Source organism: Homalodisca vitripennis, chromosome X (assembly GCF_021130785.1).
Source record: "Homalodisca vitripennis isolate AUS2020 chromosome X, UT_GWSS_2.1, whole genome shotgun sequence".
Lineage (NCBI taxonomy): Eukaryota > Metazoa > Arthropoda > Insecta > Hemiptera > Cicadellidae > Homalodisca > Homalodisca vitripennis.
Window position 1 is genome coordinate 9350958 of NC_060215.1, and position 12673 is coordinate 9363630.

The following is a 12673-nucleotide window of genomic DNA, read 5'->3' on the forward strand; positions in this document are numbered from 1 at the left end:
TAACATTGGATAAAAATTTGTATTTGCTAAAAATGTTAACGGGGTAACAGTAAAACAACTGTGAAACCGTACAACTTTAACATTTTGACAGAAACAAAATAAATTTAACTTTTTTCTAAATTCTCAGTGAACAAAGAAAGTCCTTTATAATTAGGTACAGCTCAACCTACATTTACATTTTAAAATCTTTCAAACATTACCCCAACCACCCCAAAATTGCCATTTTGGGGTAATTTTTGGTTTTAAAAATTATTATCCCGAATACTTTGGGGTTAAAATATGGGGATTTTCATTAAAATAAAAAAGGTAGGTTTCTCGGTTCAGCCACTATACATCGAGGACAGATGGTCTGCCTCACTGTGTACTCGTACATTGTCAATGCACTAAGTGTAGTTTATTCTAGTGTTATATAAAATTATCTCTAAACACTGCATTCCAGATGATTGCTTAAATGAAGAAAAGATGATTTTGAACAAAGACTAACAATTTGCTTCATGCTTCCAATTTTTTTAATATAACTGGTGGAATTAACTATCTACTTTAGGAACTGGAACACAACTAATTGAAATGCATCTTTGCCTAGTGTATGATATTTGGTTCAATTGATATTTTGTTTCCGTGTAATTAATGGGAAGCATTAACAAAAGTTAAAAATTGAGATGATTCCTTGATACATTTTTGAGTAGGGTCAAGAGATTTTTTCTTCTACTCACAACATTTTGAAGCAGTTTGAGCACTGAAGCCCACCACGCACGGGCTCGGCTCATGAGGTCCGCTCCCTTGGACACCATGTATGCTGCAGACAGGAAGACACCTACCACCTTCTGTGGTCCCTGATACGACTCCAGTAGGTAGTACAACCACGGCTGAATGGGGACCAGGCTGCGGTACAATTGTGACGTTGTCTCGATCGCAAGGTACCATTTCCCCTTAACATGTACATATAAATATTAAGCAAGTGTTGTAATAGTACAGCTGTAACAAAAGGACAAAAAAAAGTTAGAAAACTGATGATACTAAAACTTACATTATACTAAAATATTAATTTGACAAAGTTCTATGTGACAGGGTGATTAATAAATAGTTTTAATTTTAACACAAGTATTATTTTAGACTTTCATTTGCTTCTGAAAAGTTTCAAATTCCAACAGTACTTGTTCTACACATTCATGCTAAAATATTAACTTAAAAGAATCAATGCGATCATACTATTCAACCTTATAATACTAAGTATTCAAGTTACAGACTGAAACAGCATCAATAACTTAAATAAATAAATAAAAATACCTCTATTTACAAGTGTTTCTCAGGACAGTTACTGTTTTTCAAAACAACTCAAGTCACTGAATGCCTTAAAAACTAGATAACAAAAACTAAACTAAACTTAATTTAAACAGATGCAATAAAATCTAGTGGCTAAATTAAAATAAAGCAGTGGTAAAAACTGTAAAGTTTGTTATCCGTACATACTAATAGCTTAACTAAGTTAATTGTCAACAATCAAAAAGTCTTTAAGTTTCCTTTTAAATGAGGAACAACTGCATTTTTTTAGGCTAAGGGGGAGGTCGTTGTACAACTTAGGGCCACAGTATGAGAAACTCCTTCTTCCGAATTCATATGTGACTCTACGAAAGTTTAGCAGATAGCCATGGCGGGTGCTATGTTGCGAGACCTCCTCCCGGAACAACAACCGCTCACTCAGGTACAGTGGTTCCTTGTGTGATAGGATTTTGTGGACCATGCGGCACGTCAGCATCCTGCAGACGGATTCCATTGGCAGCAACTTAGCAGCATCCCGAAAGGGGTATACGTGATCAAATCGTCTCAAATTGAAAATGAAACCTATAGCAGAGTTTTGAAGTCTCTGAATGCGATCGACGTCACTCCGCGAAATGCTGTTACCGTAAGCAGGATAGCAGTAGTAAATGACAGAAAAGACCATCGACTGCATAAGCTGAAGCTTGGCGAATTCCGGCAGCAGACTTCTGAATCTGTACAGGCCTCTAATCTGCCAAGAGCACGCTGGATAGCATGAGTGATGTGATCAGAGAAAGTTAGGTCGCTATCAAGCAAGATGCCGAGAGTTTTGACCTGGTCACACACTGCCAAAAATTCACCATCAAGAGCGATCCCCACACCTCTATCCGTCAAGGCCCATACCAGATTTTGTAGGATGATATGAAGGACAGTGCACTTGCCTACATTGAGCCTTAACCCATTGTCAACAGACCATTTACTGATGTTCTCAAGGTCTGAGTTTATATGGGTAAAGGCCTCAGGCACCAAACCAGGATCATAGGCCAAGTGCAACTGGCAGTCATCGGCGTACAAATGTGCCGTACAATGGTTGATACACGTAGGGAAGTCAGAAGTGTACAGATTAAACAGTACAGGACCAAGACAACTTCGGGTGCGGAAGTGGCGGGGTCTTCATACCCCAACACATGTGCCAAGCCAGAGCGTCCACGAAGCACACGCACAGCCACCTTCTCTCTTCTAAAGTGCTGTATTTTTTCGTGCGCGTGCACCTGGGAACTGCCTGATCCAAATCTTGTCTTCTTTGATAATTCCGATCAGGCTGAGCTGATCTGGCGGGCTTTCTGTAAACTATCCCACAACATTCAATTTCTTTTCTTACTACTCTCACCTGTCGGGTAATCTTCCCAACAATCTATCTTAAACTATCCTAATTCTAGATTTCCTTCTGTATCCAAGCCAAGGCGGAACAGCATATGCCGAGGGCTGCGTGATCAAGGGAGAGCTTGGTCATAAATATGCGAACTCTGGATACCTGGCGACCTCCAGTTTAAACCTAGCCTTCCCCCATGTAGAACGGGACAATGCTTGGGGTGACCTTTAGATCTCCGCTACTCGTAGGAACACAAATGAGTACAGAATTTATAAACCAACAAAAAAAACCAGAGAGCTCTTGTAGCACTCAAAAAGTGAATGAAAATTCCCAAAACATAGAGGGATTGATGATGGGCTCTGACCATAGCAATCCTGAACAAACCCAAAAAACAGGCGGACTTCCTAGTAGAAGTCCAAATACCTCCGACTCGGTCAGAGTCGAAACTGATGAAGAAGATGCAATACTGGAGGGCGATCACCAGAAGGAAGAGGGAGCAAAAGTCGAGAGACAGCTCCCAGCACTGCCTAAACTAAGTGGAGCCGCCAGGAAACGCATGGTCTGGTTTCGAAAAAGAGGGTACTCTCAAGAAGAAGCCAGGGAATTGGCCTTAAACCAATTCCAGAAGAAAAAAACAAACAATTGAACAAACAAAAGGAGGGAAAGAAACAAAAAAGACCTCACTCTGATGGATCCACTCGGAGGAAAAAAACAAAGAACGAAGGAAGACAAGGGGAACACAAGGAGCAATCTGGACAACCCCAGAAACCTTCTTACAAACAAGCGGTAGCTGGTATAAGGGTGGGGGTTTTACACTCCAATTTTCCCGAGATCCTACTCACAACGGAACAGATGGAGGAGATCCAGAGCTTCATCCTGGAAGCTATCGTGGAGGAACAGGAGGGTCCCTACTCTTCAAGATTCTACGGTATTAACAGGAGACAAGGGGTTCTAATCTTCACCTGTGAAAACACCGAAACAGCTGAATGGCTTAAAGGAAAGCAAGACTCCCTCAAGCCTTGGGAAGAGGCCAGTCTGAAGATTGTACCAGAGGAAGAAATCCCTCGTGCGAGAATTGCGACTGTCTATCTTCCTGATAGTATCCACGAAACTAACGACAAGATAATGAAGTTCCTAAAAGGACAAAATAAAGAGCTGTCTGTTGGAGAATGGAATGTTCTGCGTAGGAGCGACGAGGGGAAGTCTGTACTACTCACCCTGGCAGTCGACTGCGCTACAGCAAACAAACTTGAGAAGGAGGGTCCATGGATCGGCTACAAGTTTGGAAAAGTTCAGCTTAGACTGAAAAAGAAACACCGAGGAAACACAGAACAACCCACAAGGGAAGAGGGGACTTCAGAGAAATCTGAGACGGTCACCACGGAAAAAAGCACCGCTGAAGAGATGGAAGTGGAGGAGGCCACGAAGGTGTCAGAGCAATCTGTACATACCTTACCTGAAAGGTCTACTCCACAAGCCAGTGCAGCGGTCGAAGACGAAAAACCAACCTGTTCTCTCTTCTTGAAGAGGGGACCTTCTCTCAAAGGACCATCCGTCTCGGCTCGAGGAAGAAAAGGGGACAAAGTCTCCAAACAATCCAAAAGAAGAGACGGGGATGGACCACCTGGGGGAGGTGGAAAAAAGGTGTAAGTATGCGCCTAATACAGATAAACCTACACCATGCAAAGGGCGCAACTGACGTCTTGGGAAGAAGGTTTATCTCAACAGGCCTGGATATCGCCCTAATCCAGGAGCCTTGGATCAATAGAGGTTGCATCAGAGGACTGACGACTCAGGTAGGTAATCTGATATATGATCGAACAATTGATAACCCAAGAACTTGTATTCTAACTTCAAAACTAATAACAGCCTTTCCGATTACAGATCTAATAACAAAAGATCTGGTGGCGGCTACAGTGAAGGTGGTTTCACTGCAAGGGGTCAGAGAGGTTACTATAGCCTCAGCCTACTTCCCCAACCCGTCAACAAGCTGCCCACCGAAAGAAATAGAAAGACTATTGCAGAGCTGCAGAGACAGAGGTTCGGCCCCCATTCTCAGTTGCGACTGCAATGCTCACCATACATATTGGGGAAGCACAAACATAAACCAAAGAGGTGAGGAACTTCTACAGTTTATGTTCAGCAATGACCTAGTGTTAGAAAATAGAGGGTCAAGCCCAACCTTTATAACTAGAAATAGGAAAGAAGTCCTAGACATAACCCTATCTACAGGACTCAAAAACATAAACATTGTAAGGTGGCACGTCTCTAAGGAGGCCTCACTATCGGACCACTGCCTAATTAGGTTCGACATAGAAGAGATAGGGGAAAGATACGTGACCCACAGGGTTCCTAAATCTACCAACTGGAGAGGATACCGAGAGTCCCTAGTAGAAGAGTTGGAAGAAATAGGACCCTTCCAGAAAAATGAATTTGAATTAGAAAGGACTGCACAAATAGTAGAGCAAGCTATAATAAAGGCCTACGAGAAAAACTGCCCTCCCAGGCAAAACTGGTTGAAGAAGGATGTGCCGTGGTGGACTGAGAGGTTGGAAACATTAAGAAACAAAACGAGGAAATTATTAAAATGGGCAAAAAGGACGGACGATTGGCTCCCTTATCTACAGGCCCAAAATGAATATAAAAAAGAACTTAGAACGAATAAAAGAAGAACCTGGAGAAATTTTTGTAAAAACATTAACAGCCTTCCCGAGGCAACCAGGCTTCAAAAAACTCTCCAAATGGAGCATACTAATCCTGTGGGGACTCTAGTAAAAGACAATGGAGACCTAACAATGAACAGAAAGGAGACCTTAGAACTACTTCTGGAGATACACTTCCCGGGGGGGTCACCTAACTCAAAATGAGGATACTTATTCTCTACTCAGGGGGGGATCCAGTCGGGAGGTGGCAAAAGCCAGACAGCAGTCTAACAGACTATTCACACATGAAAGAATTAAATGGGCTATAAGATCGTTTAAGCCATTTAAATCTCCTGGGGCAGATGGAGTTTTCCAGCCCTTCTTCAAGAGGGGCTGGATATACTATTAAATACTATTAGCATTCTGTTTAGAAGCAGTTTCGCCTTAGGATACATACCAAAGAACTGGAGGATAGCACTAGTGGTGTTTTTGCGAAAAAATGACAGGGATCCAACAAAACCCAGTTCGTACAGACCCATAAGCCTAACCTCCTTCATGGTGAAAACCATGGGAAAAATAATAAATAGACACATAAGGGACGAAATATTACTGGAACACCCACTTAGTCCCACACAACACGCATACATAGAAGGAAAATCAACCACCACTACTCTCCACAGTTTAGTGAGAGAGGTGGAGAATACCATCGAAAAAAAGGAAGCCCTAGTCAGCGTCTTTATGGACATTGAAGGAGCTTTCGACCGAGTAGCATATCAATCCATGGAGACTGCGATGGAACGTTTTGGAGTTTCCCCAGATGTAGTCAAATGGATAGTAGCCGTCCTAAAAAGCAGACAGGTGAAAGCTAAGTACGGAGACGAATCTGCCGCGATCACGGCCCAAAGAGGCTGCCCCCAGGGGGGAGTCTTGTCTCCTCTCCTGTGGGCGATGGTAGTGGATGATCTCCTAAGCAAAGCAGAGAAGAGGGGAATAAGGCTACTATTTTATGCGGACGACCTAGTGCTTATGATTAAAGGAAAAAACAAAGGCATGCTGGAACGCCTAATACAAACAGAACTTAACTTCATAAGTAACTGGTGTCATGGGGAAGGTCTGCGGATTAACCCATCCAAAACAAATATGATTACCTTTACCAGGAAAAGAAAATTCCAGCTAGCAAAACCTGTCCTGGACGGAATCAGCATTAATCAAACAAAGGAAGTGAAGTACCTGGGTTTAATCCTGGACGAAAAGCTCACTTGGAACTCCCATATTAGAAACAGGACATCCAAAGCAATAATGGCCCTTGGAGCCTGTAAGAGACTTTTTGGATTTAAATGGGGACTTAAACCCAAAATGATATATTGGATTTACGAAACCATAATAAAACCAATGGTCACATATGCTGCCTTAGTGTGGTGGCCGAAGGTAGAACAAACAACAGCTGCAAAAAGGCTACAGAGTCTTCAAAGGTTAGCTTGCTTAAGCATTACGGGAGCGATGAGCTCCTGCCCAACACTAGCAATGGAAACGGTCTTGGGGTACACTCCTCTTGGCCAGGAGGTGATGAGAACAGCTGCGATGAGCGCTATGAAGCTTCTAGAAACAAACGTAATAAATGCTACCTCCTTAGAAGGCCACATGAAGATATTGGAAAAATTTCCTGAGGCTGAAATGCTAACCAAAGTATGTGATGCTATGGTTAAGAAATACTCCTTTGAAAAACCATATACAGTCTCCATCGGAAGTAGGGAGAAATGGATTAAAAGGGAGGCCTACCCTACAAAAGGAGTCCTGAAGTTTTTCACTGATGGTTCACTCCTAGACTCTAGGGCAGGATACGGAATACATGGACCTGGAGTCGACATGGCTGTGCCCCTAGGAAGACATGCTACGGTTTTTCAGGCGGAGGTCATGGCAATAGACTCATGTTCCAGAAGACTCACACAGTTGAGGACAAAAGGATTATCATACCTAATACTTTCTGATAGTCAGGCTGCACTGAAGGCACTGGATACCTGTTCGATTGATTCGAAAGCGGTCCGGGAATGCAGGAATGCTCTAGCAGAGCTGGCAATAAATAACAGAGTAACACTCGGTTGGGTACCGGGTCATGAAGGTATTCATGGGAATGAAAAAGCGGACATCCTCGCCAAAAAGGGAGCAGAATCCACATTGGTGGGGCCTGAGCCAGGTTGTGGGATAGCCTTCTCCAACATTAAAGTTCTGGTCAAAGATTGGGAAAAGAGGACAAGACACAAGAATTGGAGTAGAGCCTCAGGTTTAAGACTATCCAAAATGTTTATCTCTCCTTACGCAAAAGGGTGGACAGCTCTCCTAGACCAGAATAAGGAGGATATAAGACTGATATTAGGAATGTTGACAGGACATGGCCCTCTGAGGAAGCACCTCTTGAAGGTAGGCCTCAGTCAGAGCAGCGAATGTAGACTCTGTGGAGAAGAGGAGGAGTCAGCGGAGCACATTTGGTTGGATTGCCCTGCCATCGTAGAGACTCGGAAAAGATACTTGGGAGCATATCTCCTCAGCCCCAAGGACATTAGAGAACAGGAGCCCTTAAATCTGATTGGTTTTTGCAAAAGCCTCGGTCTTTGAGGGCACAAATTAAAGTAAGGGAGGCGCAAAGGTCCTTTTAGGACTAAGTGCGGGGACAAACTGTCCTCTTCCCTCAGGAAGGAAAAAAAAGAAGAAAAGACAACTTCCCTGAGGTACACCTCGCCTTCTGACTAGAGAGGCAGATGTCTCATTCTCAATCTTTGTTACCTGGCTTCTTCCTCCAATATAAGACTTCACCCACTCAATAGCATTTACACCAAAACCATAAAAGTGCATTTTAGCCAGCAGCATCCTATGACTTATTGAGTCAAAAGCCTGCGAATAATCCAGTATGACAACTGAAGTATACTTTCAGCTTTCTTTAGCATCAATCAAATCACAAAACAGATTTGTCAAGGCAGTGCAAGTAACGTGGTTGTGTCTGAAACTTGATTGAGTTTTTGGTAAAATATTCTCATCATACATATGTTTCATCAGTTGTCGAGTTGCTATTTTCTCTCAAATTTTTGACATTGCAAGCAAAATTGAAATTGGTCTAAATTGATTAACACTATGAGGGGTGGGTACCTTAGGTAGGGGGTTTTCCATCTCTGAGGAAAGAACCCTTCAGTCAGAGAGTCATTTATCAGATGCGTAATGGTACCTAAAACATAAGGGCTCACTGCTTTAATCATTTGTATGGATATTTCATCAATTCCTGCTGCTCTTGAATTTATTTTGTTCATTGCTGGTTTTACATCATCAACAGTGACTGCATGAAAGTTAAAGACAGCTGTCGCATAACTCATCTTATTCACATTAAAGTAATAAATTATTCCATCGCTGGCATCACTTGCACTGCCCATTTCATTAAAATATTTATTTAACTTGTTCAAATCCAAGTTGTGCGGTATATTCTTATTAGTAGATTTTCCAACAACATTACACTTCTTAACACTTAGAGTGCTAATCCCGTAATTTTACGGAACGGCGAAACTTCCGAAGAATGCTAATCCCGTAGTTTTACGTGGTTGTCATTTCAATTGGTATTATATTACATTGTCCGTATTTAAACGGGTTTTGCCTACTCTACAATGTTATTTGGGTTTTTAGTAACACAATTCACCGCTAGAAAGCGTCAGATGTATTGTATGAGCTTAATGACAAAGCAACTTCGGTCGCGTTGTTTACGTGCCGCTGACGTGACGTTCGTTGCAGCCGGCAGTCGATGTCGCAATCATGGCTTCTCACAGCTTGAACGACGTTGCGATCAGTGATGTATTAGATGAAGATAGTTTTATTGGTGTAGATAGTATTTTTGACGATTCTGACATTGATCCTGATTTAATGGAAGAAGATTAGACACATACTTCAGGTAAGAATAAGTAAGTCTGTTTATCATATAAACATCAGTCTAAAAGTTTGGTTATGTTATTGTTTTCGTGAATCAAACTATAATTTGTATTATAATAAATTAACTTTATTCAACTAATATTCTATTCTTATGAATAAAATGAAAATATATTCATATTTTACATAGTATATTATTATGTTACAGATGCTGAAAACAGTGCTGACAGCGAAAGTGATGACGCATCAATATGACGGCATAGTTTTTTGTCAAAAAACTACAAAACATAAAAACATGATTTTTATTATTCAAAGGACAGTTTATATTTGTAAATGGGTCATCGTAAATAATTGTATATATGCTTAGTTTAGTAAGTTAGATAAAAAAACTGTCTCAAAAAATAATTTTTTTTCCAAAAATATATGTTTTAAAAAAACATTTTTTATGTGTAGTTTTTTAAAAAACCACTAACAATCTCATGTTAAAAGAAAGACGAAAGTAAGCTGAATTAAGGCATGTAAGTATTTTTCTCATACCTTAAATGCTTTTTTTTTAATAAATTTTTGAAAACCACCAAAAACGCCCAGCATTCTACAGAGTTCCATGTCATTTAGGGCCAGCACTCAAAGTGTTAAGGCAAGTCCAGAAATCATTGGAGTTACTTGAGGATGACAGCTTTTCTGTAAACAATATTTTTGCTTTCCACACCATTTGATTAAGTTCATTACGTGCTGTCTTATACAATTCCCAATCTTTTTATTCCCTGGTTTTCCAATATTTTCTATGCAATTTATTTTTACTCTTAGTCTTTTTAAATATAACATCATTTCTCCATGGTGCCTTTTCCTTTGTCACTCTCTTGCAAACTAGATGGGCCTGCTTCAGTTTTATAGATAATTTTTAATTTTTATCATTTTTAGGCCAAACCTTGATTACTTTGATGCAAATTTTGAAGTCAGTAATACATTTATTCCAATAAATTTGTTTAAACCTCATTAGATTACTATTATAAGGATTAACAACTTACTCAAAGAGGGCTTAACTTAACATTAACATACCCTCCGTTTTGTTTCAAACCACGAGTGAGGGATAAGAGTAAGTAGAATCTTGATGATAATGGTGATCAGTTTGAGGATGAAGTCTGTAACTGCTACTAGCCAGAGTAAATCAGAGACTGTCAGAGGCTGCACGTATGGTGGAATGAACACCAAGCTGTACAAAACAAATAACATTCAGTTATTTACATGTATTTATATTCTACATGTTTTCTCAGCTAAGATCACATTACAAATAAGATAAGCAAAATAAGAAAACTCAATAAAAATTTATTTGTACACTTGACTATTGTATAAACAAAAAAACCATTGTTAAACCCAGTAATACTTATAAAATCATAGCCTTTTGACTACCTTGTGTAATTTTGATAAAACTTTCATACATGATTCAGTGACTATTAAATAAGAAACAGCCACCTCACCAATAGAAATAGCAAACAAGCTTAACATCTTCTTCACCACAATAACAGGAAAAACTCTTGCTAACAACAACCAAGATCACGCTCAATTGACTCAATAGCTCATGACCCAGTAGTGCCAAAACTCAACTTCTACAAAACAAACTGTAACAAAATTAGCAAAGTCATCGATGGATTAAAACCAAAGTTTTCATCAGGGGTAGATGAGTTTTCACCCAAAATTTTAAAACAATGCAAAAAGGAGATCCCTTTCCCACTCACCAGTTTAATCAACAAATCTCTCTCCCAAGGAACATTCCCCAACTGTCTAAAAACTGATAAGTATAACCCAAATATAAACATGGATGTACAATTAATAAACCAAGCAGTTACCGCCCCATCTCACTAATTTCCACACTCTCCAAGATCATAGAGCGTGTTGTCTTAAGAAGGCTACTAAATCACTAGGAACAAAACAATCTACTTACCCCAAGGCAGCATGGTTTTATGAAGGGTAGATCAACTACTGCTTTTCCACAACTGATAGAAAATATAGTAGACAAAATTGAAAACGGCTGCATCACCACAACAGTTTTTCTTGATTTCAATAAGGCATTTGACTGCCTAGGACATGGCATATTATTACAAAAACTCCGACTGTTAGGAAATGACGACAAAGAGGCAGACTGGTTTGAAAGTTATCTGACTAACAGAAAACAACTAATAGAAATGCCATATATAGATAATGGAACACTAAATTATGAAAAATCTGATCTTCTACCAGTGACGAGAGGTGTGCCCCAAGGTTCCGTCTTAGACCCAGTGCTATACACCCTCTTTTACAAATATCCTACCACAGTACCTAGAGGGGACTCTACGAAGTTGTGATGTATGCTGACGATACCGCTCTTACTGTTGCTGACAAGAACAAAAATCATCTGGATGTTCAATCGTCTTTAAATTACAGACTGGTAAAACAGTACTGCACTAATAATGACCTGGTACTGAATGAAAGCAAGACACAGCAGCTAATTTTCACACACCCACACACAAACAATTCAATGGCCTCTCAGAGATAGTCACAACCGATACAACAAAGTATTTAGGAATTATTCTGGACAACAACTTATCCTTGAAGCCCCATATAGATAAACTTAGCAATAAGATTACTTCCTGTGTCTGTGTAATCCGAAGACTAAAACAAGTTAGTCATACAGATGTTGCAAAAACAGCGTACCATTCACTATTTGTGTGAAATAGTCCTCAGATAGGGACGTCATCAACAAACATGCAAAAAATGTTAATAGTCCAAAAGAGAGTCATCAGAGCGCTTACAGGACTTGGACCACAAGATACCTGCAGGGAAGCTTTCAGAGAGCTCAAAATATTAACTGTGATAGCTCTCCATATCCTTAAATCGGTTCTTCTTTCTGTAAAAACTGGCCAAACAAGAAATGGAGAACTCCATTCCTACAACACAAGGAATGGTCACAACTTTACACTTGCAACACGTCACATCAGCTTTTACGAAAAGAAGCCGTCACACAGAGGTAGTCTACTTCAACAAGCTTCCAGACTTCCTAAAGAAAATTCCAGCACAACACCTGAAAAAACCCCTCATAAACTGGCTCCTTCAACGGCTTTTCTACATGTTTCAAGCTCTTTGACCGGAAAATGAACTCACCATAATAATGTGTTACTTTTCATTACTTTGACAAAAATTCTAAACTCTATGCCTTTAAATAAAGATTTATTGTCTATTGTCTATATATCTTTTTTCATGTTGATAGTTTTAATGCATTACACCAACAGTATCATGTTTTACTGTTAGATTTAACAATACTTAAGCATGTTACTTTGCTAGTTCTGAAATATTAAGTATTTGATGGTATTTTTGTGAAATTTTATTACTGTTTTAATACTTTCCTACATATATCAAAGTATAGAAATTTCTGCTTGATTTATTACACATGCAGTTTGTTTTTTTTTAACTGAACAATTGTTTAATGTTTATTTTAATAATAGCACTGGATGTTCTCACATTG

At 39.8% G+C, this 12673-nt stretch overlaps 1 protein-coding gene across 2 annotated transcripts in view; it reads right to left on the minus strand.

Moving 5' to 3' along the window:
• LOC124368658 (RING finger and transmembrane domain-containing protein 2) overlaps nucleotides 1-12673 on the minus strand; it is a 69230-nt gene that overhangs the window by 14279 nt on the left and 42278 nt on the right. For both annotated transcript variants that reach the window (XM_046825909.1, XM_046825908.1), the window contains exons 6-7: nucleotides 10234-10387; nucleotides 714-929 (exon numbers count right to left, since the gene is read on the minus strand). In XM_046825909.1, coding sequence (XP_046681865.1) covers nucleotides 714-929; nucleotides 10234-10387 — 370 coding nt within the window. The remainder of the gene's footprint in view (nucleotides 1-713; nucleotides 930-10233; nucleotides 10388-12673) is intronic.